This window comes from Camarhynchus parvulus, chromosome 8, assembly GCF_901933205.1.
Source record: "Camarhynchus parvulus chromosome 8, STF_HiC, whole genome shotgun sequence".
NCBI classification, from domain to species: domain Eukaryota; kingdom Metazoa; phylum Chordata; class Aves; order Passeriformes; family Thraupidae; genus Camarhynchus; species Camarhynchus parvulus.
In genome coordinates this window covers 173193-191344 of record NC_044578.1, presented here as the reverse complement: position 1 = coordinate 191344, position 18152 = coordinate 173193, and the positions used below count along the sequence as shown (strand labels likewise).

Here is an 18152-nt window from a genome sequence, read left to right as displayed (position 1 = left end):
TTCACCATCCTCAAATTTTCTGTGGCATGATCCAGCCAAACTCAATATTGATCTGACTTCTATAAAGGGAGCAATTATTGACATCAATATTCTCTTGATATTTTATCTTCCCAACTTTGTAATTAAAGTCTCAAACTAACTTATTGTATCATCCTGCAGGACAGGAAGAAGTCAGGAACAGACACAGGACAATTACAATAGAGAGGCAATTAGACTTTTAATGACTAGAAAATGTAAGCAGCATTTATTTGGGGCACAATGAGATTAACCAAGAGCAGCTGCTTTTCAGAACAATTCCACTCTTTTCTGTTTTAGAAACACATAGAACAGCAGCTTCCAGAGCCTTGCATTGTACACAACTCCTCTCTTTGAACCCCAAGCCTCTCCTGCAGATGCCAAAATCGGCACAAATACAAGAGCCTGTTCAACCTTCCCAACCACGCATGGCAGCACCAAGCATGCTGCAATAGGGAACCACTGCCTCCAAAATCCCATCCAGTCAAATCAGGAGAAGATTCTCAACAAACTGAGATAATTATTCCGCCACATTCAATGGTCTGTGGCCCTCACTCTCTCCCTCATCCTTTTCTGCACTGCCAAGGGGCAGCATGTCCCAAAAAGAGAGCGAAACCAAGGACTCTCCAGGATGACATCTGGAAATCTCCTAGATTGGTGGTTTGCATAAATCAGACATACCTGAGCCCGACCTCATTAGTTCTATCCACATTACTTCTTCCAAAATAAAAAAAAAATCCTTCAATTTATACAGTACATTGGAAACTGACAGAAGAATAAACGTTATACGATATTCCCAGCAAGTCAGTCCCAGTCCTGCTGTGCTGTTCTGCCAGGTCACCTGGCAGGGAGCAGCGATAAGGTGGTAACACAGAACTGCTCTGACACCTTCTGGTGACAAACTCCACTACAACCACAGCCCTTGGGACAACAACGATGAGGACAGACCAGAGACTTGCTCTGAATTTCTCCTCTAAACATCATCCACGATGCAGTGGCAGCACTAAGCAAGAAAGGAGCCACTGCAAACCATCAGCCTCTCATTCATTCATGGACCTCTACTAAATTAAGACTGAATTAAAAATATTATTTGCATACAGAAGAATATAGAAGAAAGGTATATACTTTTTATGCACATCATCTCCACAATCATATGTCATTAACCATTACTTTTAACCTCTGTTTAGTACTTTGATATTAAGAGATGTTTTACTTCCTCTAACAGTTGTCCAGAGGAATAGCAGGTTCCCAACTGACACCACTGCTCAGGCCACATTCTGCTTGAGACAGCAGGAACAGTCAGCACCTTTCACCTGGATAATCAGCAGAGACACTAGCTACACACCACTTACACCAGGTGAATCACTTAAATCTTCACATAAAAACCACAGCTCCCTACTCCTGTGGGAAGTGCTACAAACAAGAAAAACAGCTTCAGTGCCCTGGGACAGCCTAGAGGGAGGAAAGACCCCACTGCACCTTGGCAGACAGCCCCACAGCTGAGCTAGCCTTGTCCTTCTCTCCCCAAGCAGCTTTCTGAAACCACTCACTGAAACACTAAGTGGAAATTATTAACTCTACAAACATTCCACCATCTTTCCTGGCAACACCATCTGTTGTGCAATGGACTTAAGGTTTATGAGAACAAGACACAATGGAATGACCCCAGTGTCATGGCAAAGTGGCCTCACATAGACACCTGCACACAAGCCCTAGTGCTGAGGCTGTGCCCTGCCCACTTCAGCAGATGGAATTTCACAGGAACTCTCCTGCCACAAAGCCATGCAGCCTCCACTCTCCCCTCCACTCTCAGTGCAGCCAGGGATCCAGGAGACTTTTATTAAAGCTCATAGGAAGAACTGCAATCTTCACAATCAGCCATTCACCATCCAGAAATCAGCTGCTTCAGTCATGATTGTCATTCCAAAGAGGCAAATCCCAGCATGCAGCTCCAGAGTGACAGTCCCTCTGGATGAGCCAGGATACTGTCACCTCAGCCTTAGAGGCACAGACAAGTAGAACTGCCTCGGCTCCAAACAGTTCATGTTTGAGAGGTTCTGCCCTTCTTTTGAGCTGGAAACTATTTTGTCAGTAAAAGCTTTAATTTCAAGTAAATTACATGACAAAATTTGAGTACAAAATCTGAGTACACATTTTGTGGCTAAAAGAATTTACAGTTCTAATTAACACACATAGTGAGTTATTTGCTTTTGTGTATCTGTCAAAAGCATCTTCATTCTGTTACCTACAGTGGCCTCACTCTGCCTTCACATGTTCCATGATACCAAACCCTACCATTCCCTGTGGCACAAAGTACGCCAGCAGAGAAAATTTATTATTGCCACATCAATCAAAAAAGCTACCAAAATTACTTTACAGAAAATGCAACTCTGCTCATTACAAAAAGAAAATGTTAACTAATTCATCTAAGTGAGCATTTTCTGCTACTGTCAAACATGATCAAAGGCATGTTTATAACATACATTCAGTGAACCATGTAAGCAAAGGTGCAGTTAGAACAGCTACAAAATAAATGGAAAAGGGTGCTCCTTTATAGAAGGAGCACCATCTTCCCTCGGGCACCACTGCTACAAATAATGTCTTCATGAGCCTTGGCTACTTTCTCCAGGGGATATTCCAAGCCCACTACTGGTTTCAGCCAGCCAGCTTCTATGCCATCAAGGACTGCTGTGGCACATTCACGCCTTTCCTCCTGCATGTAACAAACATAGTGTTTATGACAAGGTCTTGGCATTTCAGAATAGTATTGGCAATTTATGCAATAATTAAAGCAAATTCCACAACCTGAAAATATTTTATGATGTTCTGAGATTGAATCAAAACATAAAGGAATGAACTAACAAGTTTGTTACCGTGAAATTATTCTTTCATTCCTCCAAATAATTTTAACTGTTAATAGAAGGGTGTTGGAACAAGTCAATAAAGCACACTTAAAAAGAGAAATGCTCCTCACCTCAGTTGCAAGAAACAGACTCACTCCAATTATGCTGGACTCCTTGCTCATTGTGTCTCTTGGGTTTATCTCAACGCGTCCCCTGCAGCCCACAACCTGCCCAAAGGAGTCCAAAGCATCGAGTCAGAACTGTTCAGAGCGATGCTGAATGCACAAAATCAGTGACACAAGCACCCATCATCACCTCCCTGCTCAGGGACACAAACATTCACTGTCACTCTCCTGGCCCACGACACAAACACTCACCATCACCCTCCCTGCATGGGACAGCAGCTGCAAGTCAGCATCCAGGTTGACATTAGAGAGCATTTCTATGATGATATCCACTCCTCCTGGCCCTGTGCATGCCTGTACAGGACACAGGATGTTATTTTAGTGCTTGGGTACCATCTTTAATTTTAAACACTCCAGAAAGTATCCACTTTACAGCTCATTGTTTAAATTTTCAATGCAGCCTTTGTGCTGTAGCTGACAGCAAATGAGCTGATTTGTAGCACATTTTGCTGTGCTAACCTGTGATGTGATCCCACACTAGAATTTGCTGAATGTAGGAAGTTCTAAATGCCACTGCCTGTGAGGAAAGCTCAGCTCTTCCAGCCCGAGAAAGTTTTTCCTTGTGTAGAAATGAAAAAGGCAGTATAGTATTGATCCTAGATAAATCTATTTTAAAGTCTTCTGCAAACAACTGCTCACACATTGTTAAGAACAACACTACCTGCATTCTTGAGTCCAGACACAGGCCTACCTTAATTCTCTCTGTGTAATTCGGGTCTCTGTGATTAAAGGCTTGGTGAGCGCCGTTTCTCAGGATCACATTCATTCCCTCCTCAGTTCCTGCTGTGCCCAAAACCTTCAAACCACAAGCTCTGGCAATCTGACATGCTGCTAGTCCCACCTGAAGGGAGAAAAAAAAAAGAGAAAATTATTTTACCTCTTTCTTAGAATTTTAAGTAATCTACCAGTGACTTGGAACTTCCCCATTTGAAAAGCTAGCCTGGTAAAGTGTTTTTTAGCCAATAATTTGGATCTAAAAGACAGCTAAATAATCTTTAAAAAAGAAACGATATTTACCAAGGCATGGTAAATTTTTGAGGTTTTTTAATAGCTATCAGCATTTGACACACATCAATGTAGAATGCTGAGTATCTGTCAAACCTGGGCCCTATATTTTTTATACAAATCCAAGGAAATTCTTCTCTTCACAGAATCACCTGCTATTAATACCAGCATTATATATTGCAAAGAAAATCTGCAAGCACAAATTTTATTAACACTACTTTAGAAAGTGAATTCTCAGTGTCTCCTACCAGCTTTGCACTCCAGCAAAAATAGAAGCACTACATTTAGTTTACGAAAATTTTAAAAAAGACTTATGATGCTAAATGCCATGCTAGTATCTCAGAATAAGATATGAATTCATCTTTTTGTTGTCTAACAAATAATTAAGGAACCTTGGCTTCTGGTTCACAGCAGCTGTTTGGTGCATCACCAGAAAGTGAGCAACTGCAGAGTGTGGGAGATAAACTAAAATGTTGAGTCATAAAGATCTAAAGTAAATTTGTCAAGAAAACCCAAAGAAAACTAGAAGTGCAATTTCATGTAGCATTCGGTCGCAGGTTTATATATTCCAGTACCTTTCCTTGTGCAGCCAGCTGTTGGCTCATGGGTAAAACATGAGAATGCAAACAGAAATGCACAGTTACCCTGCACCGGTGACTTATTCTCAGAGGACTGGGAACAATTTGTACATATTGGAAAATTACAGCTTTCTGCTATCAGCAATAAAACTTCCAGACCAACTACCACCTGCAGCAAACACCTGTTCAGTATGTGACCCTCTGACTGGGGAACTCACACCAGCACTCGTGCAGTCTCACAGTTATTGGGAATAACAGGGTTTTCCTGAGAAAGTGTATCCTAGAGTATCTGAAATAAAAACCTAATCTGCTAATCTATTGATACAAATATGACCATAACTCATATCCCAGGAAGGACAGAGAGCAGTGTTCTCTACCACTTGCCTCCTTGGAATACTTACCCCCCCACTAGCACCATGAACCAGCACGCTTTCCCCTGCTTTGGCACAGCCTCTAGGAGAAGAACACAAGAAATGCTGGCACTGTGACTGGAGCACATACTGACTGAGCATGGGGTTGCAGATACTGACATCAAATCTCATTGCTCACACAGCATTGCTTCCAGGTTATGTTCCAATTATATTCCAATTTATGGCTAAACAGATATCATAAGCCTTTTTGGGAAAACAAGGAGGCAAAATAAATCCTGTGACTGATGACTTGAAGCAACTTGCAGCCAGCAGCCAGTGAGAGCCTGGTACTGAGCTTCAGTTCAGGACTTTGGCCTGCCACAGGAAAGCAGTGGTTCTGCTCCACAGCACCTGTCTGCTTACTGAGGAAATTAGAACTATTGCTCTTTTTCTTCCCCAGCCAAAAGACCAGTGAGTACTGAAAGGGAGTCACATATTTTATTCCATGAAGCCTTTTCAGGTAGGTTCCCTCAAGAAAAAAGACTTAGCAGGAAAACACAGTCACAAGCTTCTAGATCACAATTATCTGACAATTCCATCAGTGTAACGTTTTTAAACATTTCCCACTCACCAACCCCCCCCTTTTATAGGACAGGGAAAATACAAACTTTGGCATTGTAAATACCAAAGATTAAAGTGCACAAACATGGATTTGGTGCCTTACTTCTGGAAAAGGGCCCGGTAGGCAGTGAAGTAGGGCACTCCGATCGCTGCTCCCTGCCTGAAGTCCAGTTTGTCGGGCAAAGGAAAGACTCTGTTGGCTGCAGCAACTGCATACTCTGCATATCCTCCAGAAAGTGTTTCAAGGGTGAAAACTCTGTCACCTTTCTAGAATGGAAAGAGAGAACACAGAGAAATCAATAATTTCCCTTACTTTTTCCTTCATAAACATTAAGATGAAATTTACAGGGGTTTGGGCTATTCCTAACAGTTCTCCTATCAAAAATAACTAGTTACATTTGTCAAAGAAATTTTTATAAAATCCGATACATACCATCAATGCAACACAAACTGTATAATTTCTTATACTTAAATCTAAGTATCATAATTATAACCCCACCCTGCAGTGTAACACATAAACCTACTGCCTCATTAATATGAACCTTAATGAACTTTGACTGAAGTCAGGAATTCCATGCACATATTCCAAATGCAAAACCTCAAAAGCTTTTACAAACACAAAAGAAACATTTCTAAATTATTTAAATGTGGAAATATTTCTCCCCTCCATATACCCTAAGACACCTCTCTCTCATTCAAGCCAAGAGCATCACAATTGTCAGAGGAAGCAAAAAGTCACACATAGCAGATATAGCAAACTGTTAGTATGAAAATATGAAAGAAGATTATTCTTCTCTCTTGATAACCCTGTCTCTCAGATCTCCCAAAATTGTTACATAAATTCCAGATCAGGAAATTCCAGCCCAATTTTACCTACAATTTTTATGTTGGTTTGGGACCAAATGTCTAATGACTTAAATGGGAGAACCAATTTAAAAACTAAATTGATATCTTTCTCAGCAAACTGATATTTGCCTTCTCCTGTCCTGAGACCTTCCCACTGAGAAATCCAAATAAAATTACTAGACAGGAGTAATACGGTTTTTGAACAGTTTCAGTGACAAGTAACAGAATTTATGGAGCTTTATAAGTAAGCAATTTCCATTTCTCAAATGCTTTACAGAAAAAATTTTAGTTCTGCCTGAAATTACTACCCCCAGCAAGAAGCTTCCAATCTCAACTTTTTCTGCAATGCCAGAAAAACAGCTCCAAACCCCAACTTTTGTACGCCAGATATCACTGCTTTAAGCAGACAGACTGCAGTGCCTCTTGTGAGAGCTCTGAGCTTCAGGAGGGCACAGCATTCCTCACAGTCCCACCAGCAGACTGGTTTGCCAGTGGGATCCCACTGTGTGCTTGTACCAGTCCATGGAGGGGTTTCCCCCCTTGAAGAGATTGCAGGATTATAAGCAACAAAACCAGGTACAGTAGCACAGCAATCAGCCAAAGAGGACCCATGAAACAATGGTGAATTATACCCCAGTGTGTAAATACCTTGAATGCAGTCACGTGTTCCCCAACACTTTCAATCACCCCAGCCACATCCGAGCCAGGGGTGTAGGGCAAAGCTGGTTTCCTGGCATACGTCCCAGAACGAATATATGTCTCAACAGGATTTACCCCACAGGCATGGACTTTAATTAATACCTAAAAGAAAAGACACTTCTTAAGCAATAACTAAAATGATTTAGCCCTTGAATTCACAGCATGGTGTTGTAGCATTTTTACTGAATTCTCAAACAGCCTCTGTAACAACCCAGTGTCAAAGTGAAGCTAATTTCAGGGAAATCCTGATGTGGAATATATCACCCACAGCAAAGAGCCCACATTTGTTAAGCATGATATCTCAAGTAGTATGAACACACTGACCAAAACTCACGTACTCTAGGTGTAGGGATTTGGTTGTATCTCTCATTCTGTCCTGCAGGCACTTGTTAACATTCATTATCACTATCTTCCTTCACAGACCTCACATATACCTGGTTTTCTTTTGGAACAGGAACTAACACATCTGACTGGAGTTTAAGAACTTCAGGGCCACCAAATTCAAACACTCGGACCGCTCTCATCACACTCCTGGTGGCTGCCATGGCGACCAGCGGCTCTGCTAAAAGACACAAGGAGACCGCTGGTACCTGTTCAGGTCATGGGCAGCCTGAGCCACCTGCCCTGCGGACACTGCCTGGAACACGGCACACACCGCGGGGCCGAAGGGCGATCGATCCTTTGATAACGAACCGAACCGGAGGGAGGGGAGGGAGCGGGGCAAGAGAAGGCCCCCGGGCTGCTCTGGGCCTCCCCGCTGGGAGCACCTTCGGGGATCCGGGGCACGAGGAGGACGGCAAGCACAGCCTGGCCCCGCGGCCAGCGGGGCTGCCACTGGCAGGTAAGAGGGCTCAGGGCCGTGCCCAGCACGATGCGGCCCCGGCACGACGGGCCTCGATGGGACGCGCCCCGTAACACGCTCTCACCGCCGGGCCCCGCCACAAACACACCTGTAGCGTCAGGCCCCGCCCACAAACATACCTGCACGTCAGGCCCCGCCCACAAACACTGTTCCGCCGCCAGGCCCCGCCCACAAACACGCCTCCGCCGCGACGGCCCGCTCCCCGATCCGCCTCGACGTCAGGCCGTGCCCCGGAAGCGCTCCTTGCGCTCAGGCCCCGCCCCTTCGGGCCGCCTCGTACAGCCGTCGCCCCGGTGTAGCCCGGCTGTGTCGCCGTGGCTGTGGAGCTTGGCAAGGATAGCGCAGACCCGCTGCCTTCTCGTCCCGTCTCCCCGGACGAGCGCCCGGGAGCCCCCGCGCCCACCGCCTACCTGCGGAGCGCCGCTGCCGCGCGGCGGAGCCCGGAGAAGGGCGGGGCCGTACCACTACCGCCCCCGCCCCGCCCCGCCCCGCCGCGCCGCCCGGCCGCGCGGCGAGGTTTGTCCGCCGTAGGACGCCGTCCCCCCGCGATGGCGGCGTTCGCGCGGCGCAAGGCGCAGCGGCTCGCGCGGCCCGACCCCAGCCGGAAGCGCGCGCTGGACGCGCGAGCCGCGGAGCTCGCGCGGCTCCTGAATGCGCGCGACAGCTTCTGCACCACGAGCTCGTGCGACGGGAGGGTGATCCTGACGGTGCGTGAGGGACGGGACCGGCAGGGGATGGTGACGGTGCGGGACGGACGGGACCGGCAGGGGATGGTGACGGTGCGTGACGGACGGGACCGGCAGCGGATGGGGACGGTGCGTGAAAGACCGGCAGGGGATGGTGACGGTGCGGGAGGGACCGGCGGGGGATGGGGACGGTGCGTGAGGGACGGGACCGGCAGGGGATGGGGACGGTGCGTGAGGGACCGGCAGGGGATGGACGGTGCGTGAGGCGGACCGCAGGGATGGGGACTGTAGAGATGGTGACGGTGCGGAGCGGGGTGTACAGATGGGTGCTGAATGAAAGGACGGTGCTAAGGATGGTGACGGTGCGGGAGGGACCGGCGGGGGATGGGGACGGTGCGTGAGGGACGGGACCGGCAGGGGATGGGGACGGTGCGTGAGGGACCGGCAGGGGATGGGGACGGTGCGTGAGGACGGGACCGGCAGGGATGGGGACGGTGCGTGAGGGACCGGCAGGGGATGGGGACGGTGCGTGAGGGACGGGACCGGCAGGGGATGGTGACGGTGCGGGAGGGACCGGGGGGATGGGGACGGTGCGGGAGGGACGGGACCGGCAGGGGATGGTGACGGTGCGGGAGGGACCGGGGGGGGATGGTGACGGTGCGGGAGGGACGGGACCGGCAGGGGATGGTGACGGTGCGGGAGGGACGGGACCGGCAGGGGATGGTGACGGTGCGGGAGGGACGGGACCGGCAGGGGATGGTGACGGTGCGTGAGGGACGGGACCGGCAGGGGATGGTGACGGTGCGGGAGGGACGGGACCGGCAGGGGATGGGGACGGTGCGTGAGGCGGGGGTGGTGGGTGACGGAGCGGCAGGGGGATCGTGGCACTGGGTCTGGTCACGGTGTGAATTGGCTCTTGCTTCAAGGGGCTGCTTCTTTATTTCCAAGGAGCGTTTTTGTAGCAGCACGAGATTAAACCTCACTGAGCTGCCGAGCCACTTTAATGGTTTCTGTCGATCACCAGGACACAGATGGCATGGGCATCCAGAAGAAGAACTGCACGTGGCTCCTGGTAACACATGACCCGTGTGTCAAAGGCGATGTGGTAAGGGCACAGTGAGATACAGCCTTTATTTTTATTCATGGAAATGCTCCAGTTGTCATAGAAAACACATGGTGTCAAAGGGTTTTTATTCTTGCAACTAACGTGAATTGATACTTGACTCTCAAAATTAACTTTTCCTTAGATGCGTTGCTTAATAAAATCTTCAGGCCTATTTTAAGAGAATGCTTTTAAACTCAGTATCAAATTCTCTGCATAGTTATAAAGGCAGCTGATATTCCAGAAACTTATATAATTTCACGCTGTCTGAGGTCATATTTAAAACTCTTGAATTAAAAAAATCTCTTGAGCCCAGCTTGCTGTGCAAGCAGACAGATACCTGAAGGTGGTGTAACAGGGAATCTCTTATATAGCATTCTTAATTTAGTATCATTAAATATCCTTAAATTAAAAACATCTATAGTGCAGCGTTTTTCATTTTTAGTGTGCTTTCAAAATAATCTACTCTTTGCATATATTGCTTTGTCACACAAAAGAGGCAGTTGCAAGATCAGCATGTTCTCACTCAGTTTGTAGTTCACATGCACAGGAGTGAATATTTGTTTTCATTAGTATTTGTTTTCATTAGTATTTGTTCCAGCAAAGCAAAGTTTGCTAAAGTTTCAGGCCAAGGAATATGCAGTAGGGTGTTGTTAACTCTAACGAGAGGAGATACTCTCTTTTATATAAATACTTTGGTATATTTTCCAGATGACAGCACTCAAGAAAGCCACTGGTGATGTTGTGTTCAAGTTTGAACCATTTGTTCTTCACGTGCTGTGTCGAGAGCTGCAGGATGCCCAGCTGCTGGTAAAGCCACGTCAAGTACAATGTGGCATTGTTCTGTTACATTCTTGCCTGCAAAAATAAAAGTATTGGCTCCTGGGTAAGCAGTTGCACTTAGAAACAGTCCCAGGTGTGCTGTGTGTTTAATAATTAGAGTAGTAAAGTAAGCTGATGAAAAAACACAGCTTTAAACTTGGTGAGGGTTTTACTGTACTTAGAAAGAAAAAAGACTCACCTGCAATTCAGTCTTAGAGCTGAAGCAGACTGCTGCATGAAATGCTATCTGAGGGGCCTGGGCTGCTCTCACTGGCTGAAGGGGCTGGATTTTAGATGGTACGTTGCTACCAGCCAGGCCATTTGGCTCCATTTTCAGTGCACTGAATGATGCCTTTGCCTTCTGCTTTTCCAGTATGACTGCGGAGAGCGATGTGTGCTGTGCTGGGCTTGTTTTGGCATTGGTGCAGAAGAGCTGAGGGACTCACGTGGAGTGTAGCTGCGCTCATCATTGTCAGCGCGTGGCACGACTGTCTGTGAAGTTCCAGCTCATTGGGATAAAACAGTTCAGTGCCCAGAGAGACATTGCATCCCTTCTGCACTGATGGATTCAATTAGGATCCGCTGTGGGCCTCTGAAAACCACCCACCATTTGTGGGTTTGATCTTAAAAAGGATTTTAATGTAACTGTTTTTTAATGAGTCTGGGTAGATGATTTGAATATGTTTTTTGCAAAATTGAGATTGTATGTTGCATTGCAAGGCATCCATAAATATTTTTTGCTGTGAAAGTGTACAAGACCTGTTTAAGTATTTATTTTTTCTGCAGCATTCAGTGGCTATTGACTCTGGGTTCAGAAACTCTGGTATTACAGTTGGCAGAGGAGGAAAAATTACAATGGTAAGTACTCAGCTACTGTGAGGGATGTAATGAAGTTGTGTTGTTAACCTTGATTTTTGTATCAGCCAAGGCCTGACTGGTGCTTAGGAGTTGTCACAGGGCATGCTATAGCAAAGAAATAGCTTGCTGCTTTAGATGACAGCAACCTAAATAATCATATGGATAAGCAGGTTTTTTACTATAATGAACTCCCTACATTATTTAAATAACCTTCATAAACTAAAAAACTTTATTCCAGGTAAATCATATGTTTGTTTTCAGGCTGTGCGGAGCACTCACTGCTTAGAAGTTCCATTGAGCCACAAAGGGAGATTGATGGTCTCTGAAGAATATATTGAATTTCTGGTACATGTAGCCAATCAGAAAATGGAAGAAAACAGAAAGAGGATTGACAGGTTTGTAAGAAAACACCAGTTCTGTTCATGACATCTAATTTTTCTTCAGTATTAAGTAAAATGTTAGTAACCACTTTTCTCCCCTCGCATGTTTTGATTACATTCTAAAAGCATTAGTTTCTCAGAGTAATTTTCAGATCCTGAGCAAATGTATAAAAACAGTAACTACAGAATCGTTTGTGTCTAGGTTCCACAAAGGCTTGGAGCTGGCTCTGGAAGCTGCTGTCCCTGCAGACACCTTGTTTCCCGAGGGGCTAGAGAAGAGCCACTCTGTGTACATGCACAGAAGAAAGAGACGGACTGCTCAGGAACAGGCTGATCCCAGCAGAGAGCTGGAACCCCAGGATGATACTGAAAGCAGTCTTGGTCTGTTTGCTGAAATCATGATCTAGACTAAGACATTTGAAAGCAAATGGTGAACTGAAAAAGTTATTGTAATGCTCTTTTTAAGAGGTTTATATACTCCTGTGCTCCAAGTAGTAATATTCTCATGCACATTGACCAGGGAAAAAGGTAATTAACAGAATAGTGAGCAGGTGTAGCTACAGGACACAGAGAACAAAGCCATAGAATGTTTTGGGAGTTTTTAAAGTGTTCTGTTAAATTAACAAAGTGGTACTCCATAAGTTATCTTAGAAATAACTGGTTTGCTACAGCTTTTCACTGTGTTCTCTGTGGCAGCATTTCACTTCCAACTTCTGGGTTTTGCAGAGCCAGCTGGCTCTGCAGGTTTCTCCTTCAGGAAGGGGAAGACAAGCATTGAAGACTGAAGACCATCCAATACATGCAGTGGAAATTCCACAGAAACCTTCCAAAGTAGCGCTGTGTGCACAGGTCTCAGACCTCATGTGCGTTTGGGCCACCTGGGGGGCACGTCCTGCACACAGAGGAGGTAGTTGTTGCTTGTGGATTTCAGGGAGTTTGTTCAGAATAGTCTGAACTCTCCTCTGCATGTGACATTTCTTAAAATGTCTGGAACTGGTGTGTTGGACATGGCTCAAGGGACTGACGACACCAGCACCAACCACAAGCAGTGCCCACAGACCCTGTAACAGCCCAAACCCTCACCCTGTGTAACAGCACTGCAGTATTTACATTCTGAGAAATACAGTTTGTCAGAAACTGATCCCACATTCCTCTGAAAAATGATAAAAAATTCAGGAAGACTTTTTGGCATCTTAACACAAAAATGTCACCCTAACTGTTTGCATCCATCCAAGGTTGCAGAGGGTGATGCTGAGGAGGTTTCTGGGACCAGCAACACCTTCCTCCATGCACTGCTGCCCTTACACCTTGCCCCATGCTCACCCAAGTTGCACCAGCTCATTTTGAGGTTAATTTTATCAAGCTGTGTTTTATTTCCAGCTGCTGTATGGGATTCTGTTGGGCTGTCAATGTGCAGGGCACAGGCAGCAATTGGGAAGAGCATCCAGAGGCAGCTGGAGGCAGCACCCTTGAAAAGGGGATTCTGGGGCTTATGGCTGCAGGGAAATTCACCAATAAGCAACAAGACTCCTAAAACTGTCAAATCTTTTATCATTTCTAAGTGTGCTTAGCCACTTAATTAATCTAAAAGGTATTTTTATACTTGCTCTCACTGTGTTAAATTTTTTTAAATTACAATTTCACTCCCTGTGCACTCAGTTTTTTCAGGGGACACAGATGGGTTCATTCACTCCAGGAACTGATTGTCATTTCTCACCCCATAGCATTTCACATCCACACCAGGAAACTACTCAAATCAGCGCCGCAGCATTCCCTGTGGCTGTGCCGCAGGTTCCCAGCCAGTTGTGCTCCCCAGCAGATCCATGCACTTGGACACAAAGTCACTTGACCCATTCACTGGGATAATTCTGTACATGCAAATCACAGATGTCAGGAGCACAAGTGTTCGCTTGAAACAGCTTCCTCTGAAATTCAGATACTTAAAATGGTTTACAAGAGCATGGCAGTAACAGCTGCAGAGTGCAGTGAAATCAGTGTTCTCACATGGGGTTAGACATCTCCAGACCAGGGTGACTTTGCACCTCTCAGCTTCCACTCCTGCCAGGGCTTCACTTGAATTTAACCAAGTCTCAATTTAATTTAATCAGTCTCAAGTTTTTGAATTTATCATATTATATGTATAATGCACTGGAGGCTTAGCAGCTCTTCAGTACTTTTGGTTACTGAAAATACACAATTACTTTGTAATGTCTTGTGAATTTGATTTTACATAGTGGGATATTATGGGAGATGTTTCACTTCTGATCTACCCATAGTAGAAAGTACGCCAGGGGAACATGCTGGGTGTTTTTTTTTAAAAAGGTGTGTCTTTAAGAAAATTGAATCTTTAAAAATTATATAAATACCTAAATTTCCTGAGCTGCTCACTTCATTTCTTCACACCAGGAGAAAATAAAGCTGGCAAGAATTGCTGTCAAACATGCTGTGTTGGCAGTGGTGTGACAGCAGGCAGCTACCTGAGATCGAGGTCAGAGAATTCTCAGCTTTTTCTTTTCCTTAAATCAGAGAATGACACCCAAATTCCACGTAGAGATTACATGAAAGATCTCGTTCTGCTTTCTGGATGCAGTTTATTTATGATACCTGAGCAGATATGCTATTTTGGTCAATTTTATACTGGAGGGGAAAAGCTTGTTTTTATTTTCTGCAGTATCCCGAGAAAAGAGAAATATTTTTCTCAAAATCAGCTTTTATAGTTGTAATTGTGATTTTTGCGGAGCAGTTCTGACAGCTCAGAGCCTGGTTGTTGGGTGCTTGGCCCAGCTGGCAGAGGACACCCACTGCCCCATCCCGCATCGCCCGACTCTGCCCTATCCCGCGCCGCTCTGCTCTGCCCCAGCCCGAACCGCCCGGCTCCGCTCCATTCCGAACCGTCCGGCTCTGCCCCAGCCCGCGCCGGGCGGTGAGCGCGATGCCGCGGGGGCAGAACCCGATACTCGACACGTCCCCTCGGTGCTCAGCTGACACCCTCCCTCCGTCTCGGGGATTCGGGCAGAGGTGGAAGGTGCCGGCGCGACCAGCACTAACGGCGGGTGAGAATTCATTCGTACAGGCACTGGAGTTCCTCCGTGTGAACGGAACAGGATTTTTCGTTTCTCTAAATAAGGACCTAGTAAGTTCTTTTTTATCGTATTTTAACACTGTGCAGGGAGCGTAGCTCTCCGCGCCTGCTCTGGTCCGCCAGTCCCTCCTTGGCTTCATGTCCCGGTGGGTGCCTGGCGGCGGCGGGACCGAGGGGGATCGGGACCCGGCGCGGGGTCGAGGCCCAGCGTGGGCACCGACAATAGCTGAGCCCCCACAGCCGCCGGTCCCGCTCCCCGCGCCGGTGAGCTCGCCAGGCGTCCGGGAAATATCAGCCTTTGTGCCTCCCCGCTCACGCTCCGGCTGACAGCAGAAGCCATTTAAACTCCCGAAATACCGAACAGCTGGCAAGGAAAAACCTGTTTTCCTTGGGATGATCAGCAGTTGTCCACTAATGGAGATATAGATGGCCCCATCACTTCCCAACTGCCCGTCCCTGATAGATTCAGCATCCATGTTACACATGCAGCACTGCTCTTTTATAATCTGCTCATTTAAATATTTTTGCATAATATTGCTAGCAAAAATCAAGAAATATTTACAAGGGAAATGCATCCAGAGTTTATATAAATAATCCACTTTTTTCTGTTACTTTGCATCCCTTGATGTCTTATTTCAGAGTTTTCTTCAATCGCACTTAGTCTGAGACTTGTTTTGTTTTCTCTCACTTGAGACACCTTGAAAATTCTGCAGAGAGAATGATAGGAAAGCTAAATCTGCCAGGATTTCACTTAGAGCTCTGTGCAGGGTCTACTTGTTTTTCCTGTAACATATTCACCTCGTAGTGACATACAGGATCCAGGTACACACCAGTTTTGGAAAATACTCAGGAATGCTGTGGGTAGTTCTATATGAGACCAGAATTTGTCCCAAAATGTACAATATTAAAAATGACCATTTTCCCTTCATTCCTATTACCTAGATATGAAAGTTCCAATTCAAGAATGTGTTTTCACATCCACAGCACTCTGGGGTAGTATTAAATGAACTCTGTTTAATAAAACACATTCCAAGTTGCTATTTTGATTGAAGCATTATACTTCTTGTCTTGCTATAAGTAGTTCAGATTTCACTGGGTCATTGAAAATTTTTGAATCAGTCTCTTTTCAAATCATATTTAAAATACAGAGATAAATAACTGAGACACAGATCCCTTCACAGCACAAACCAGGAGTAAGGGACTCTGCTGCACAGCCGGTACTGCAGTTACCTCCCAAGACAGGAAGGAAATTTTGTCATTCTCCGAACACACTGATCATACCTTTCATAAAACATCTCACATTCATCCAGGGAGACAATAGCATCCCATTTTGTCCTTGAATCATTGAAATAAGAGGTATTTTGATCACAAATATCTGCTATTATCAAAACATCATCATGATTTCCACACGATTAGAATAGGTAACCCAGGTGAAGCTGTGCATAGGTCTCCCCCAGCACAGGTCCCCCCGATTCTTTTTTCCTGCATCAAGCTTTATCTGTTTTTAAACAGTCTGTCAGTGAGAACAGCAGCACCAGGCAAAGTCCTTAGTTCTGCCCAGGGCAGCTGTGGCCCTCACAGGTGATGGCCAGAAGGAACATTGTCCCAGTCCTCTGTTTTGATATTTTCTCCCTAGAAAACCCTAGAATCACAGAATTGCTTTGGTTCTTTGGTTGGAATAACCTCTATGATCAACTCTGATGTGCATGTGAAAATCACAATAGACTTGCAGAAGATGGAAAAATATTCACATAAATACTGAAATATTTACAGATGCAGTTCTCCCTGCTTGAACCAGAAAATAAAAGCAATAAACGGAGCTCAGCGTCCCAGACTTGGTACTCCCCATCAGGATAACCTATGGGTCAAAAGGTTAATGTCTCTTTGCCTACTCCAGACAGTCCAGGCAGGACTGGGACAGCAAAGCACCAGCTCCAGCCCACTGGGTGGCCCCTGACCAGGGGAGGCCAAAGGCCAGGGGAGCTCCAGTGAGGGGTCAGGTGGGCAGCAGGCTCTTGATGCACCAGCGCCCCGGCATCGCCTATCCACCTGCATGGGTGGTCCTCATCCTTTCCTTCGGGAAGTTCCTAATGCAGAAGGTTTCCCACTCTAGGGAACTCATGCAGGAGCCCCTGGGCTGGGAACAATGCTCAGTGCCCCACTGATCCCTGCATGAATCTCTGGGCACCGTACAAAGGGAAGAGCCATTGCACCTTTCTGTGCTTCATGTCAACTTCTACATGGCAGAGTCCCACGGTCAGAGGATCCCTCCAGACTTTTCTTTCTTACATATTTCCACTGTACATTACTTCCCTTCCAGTATGAGATAAAGGAGAAAAGGAGTGGTGGAAGTAGGAGAGCTGTAGCAGGAAAAAAATATCTGACAAACAGCAACAGCTCCCCAACACCCCTTTAAAGTAATGACGATTTACCAAATGGTTGGGAAGTTGTTATAATTCCTTTTCCAAATTATTACTCACCCTTTAGATTAGAAATGAGGCCAGGGTTAGCAATCAGCCATAAATGGTAGGATTTCTGAAGTAGAAGCACTTGTCTGATTGTGAAGTGGAGGCCATTATTGCCTTGATTGAGTCTTTTTTTTCCGGGTTTTTTTTTTTAAGCTTGCTTGATTTGTGGCTGAGAGCACACATTCACCACAGTACTGGGAGCAATCAGAGTCTTCCCTGCTCTTTTTTGCTCAGCGATTTAGGGTCCACTACTTTGGCACAGCTGCCACCTTTTAGCCTCCATCAAGCAGAGATATTTTTAAGTGAACTGCATTTTGTGTTTGTCTTTTATCCTCCCATTGCCTTCCTCATGCTTTTTTTTTTTTTTTTTTTTCTTTTTTTTTGAGGGGGGATGTGGGGGTGGATGTCTCTGAAAATATTGTGTGAACTTTAGTTACAAGTATGAAGTTGAAAGAAGGCAGATGAAGCTGGCTGGTTGTCATCTGGCTCTGTGTACATATCAGATCTGCAGTTACATGAAAAATAGCGTTGAAGTCATTTGCTCAAGGACTGAAGTAAGCCAGAAGCACTGATGGGTGTTTGGGTGCTGGACTTGAGTTTAGTTTGCCTGAAACTCAGAGTTTAGCCAAGAATTTGTATTTATATGATTTATTTCCAGAAGTTATCTGTTTTGCTAGCATACTGTATTTTAGAGCTCCTCCCAAGCTATCTCTGGAGGTGTGAAGTGCAGCTGAGGGGGCTGGTGCCTGG

At 45.8% G+C, this 18152-nt stretch overlaps 2 protein-coding genes across 9 annotated transcripts in view; one reads left to right on the top strand and one right to left on the bottom strand.

The window, feature by feature from the left end:
- Nucleotides 1-210: 210 nt before the first annotated feature.
- The window catches only part of CRYZ (crystallin zeta), a 60543-nt gene continuing 42601 nt past the window's right edge, over nucleotides 211-18152 (bottom strand). Inside the window, exons 1-9 of one of the 5 annotated variants that reach the window (XM_030953241.1) lie at nucleotides 8415-8479; nucleotides 7577-7704; nucleotides 7092-7244; nucleotides 5701-5864; nucleotides 5028-5079; nucleotides 3735-3884; nucleotides 3236-3337; nucleotides 2990-3085; nucleotides 211-2728 (exon numbers count right to left, since the gene is read on the bottom strand). In XM_030953241.1, the coding sequence (XP_030809101.1) occupies nucleotides 2567-2728; nucleotides 2990-3085; nucleotides 3236-3337; nucleotides 3735-3884; nucleotides 5028-5079; nucleotides 5701-5864; nucleotides 7092-7244; nucleotides 7577-7687 (990 nt within the window). In that variant the 5' untranslated portion in view covers nucleotides 7688-7704; nucleotides 8415-8479 and the 3' untranslated portion in view covers nucleotides 211-2566. Of the gene's footprint in view, nucleotides 2729-2989; nucleotides 3086-3235; nucleotides 3338-3734; nucleotides 3885-5027; nucleotides 5080-5700; nucleotides 5865-7091; nucleotides 7245-7576; nucleotides 7705-8123; nucleotides 8480-18152 lie in introns of those variants that run through there. The other 4 variants (XM_030953242.1, XM_030953243.1, XM_030953245.1 and 1 more) reach the window with 4 other exon arrangements.
- TYW3 (tRNA-yW synthesizing protein 3 homolog) lies at nucleotides 8534-14457 on the top strand. Of its 4 annotated transcripts, none has more exons than XM_030953248.1 (6): nucleotides 8534-8711; nucleotides 9715-9795; nucleotides 10504-10617; nucleotides 11401-11472; nucleotides 11734-11867; nucleotides 12055-14457. In XM_030953248.1, the coding sequence occupies exons 1-6, from the start codon at nucleotides 8553-8555 to the stop codon at nucleotides 12257-12259; spliced, it is 765 nt and encodes a 254-aa protein (XP_030809108.1). In that variant the 5' UTR covers nucleotides 8534-8552; the 3' UTR covers nucleotides 12260-14457. The 4 variants fall into 4 exon arrangements, with proteins under 4 accessions (XP_030809108.1, XP_030809106.1, XP_030809109.1 ...); XM_030953246.1 differs by having other exon boundaries at nucleotides 8534-8819; XM_030953249.1 differs by having other exon boundaries at nucleotides 10504-10602; nucleotides 12055-14455.

What these genes read in the sequence shown, in the direction of transcription:
- TYW3 (XM_030953246.1), top strand. Translation starts at nt 8,553, where the DNA reads ATGGCGGCGTTCGCGCGGCGCAAGGCGCAGCGGCTCGCGCGGCCCGAC. An exon ending in ACCGGCAGCGGATGGGGACG is followed by an intron (nt 8,820 to 9,714) that starts GTGCGTGAAAGA and finishes GTCGATCACCAG; the next exon opens with GACACAGATGGCATGGGCAT. An exon ending in CGTGTGTCAAAGGCGATGTG is followed by an intron (nt 9,796 to 10,503) that starts GTAAGGGCACAG and finishes TATATTTTCCAG; the next exon opens with ATGACAGCACTCAAGAAAGC.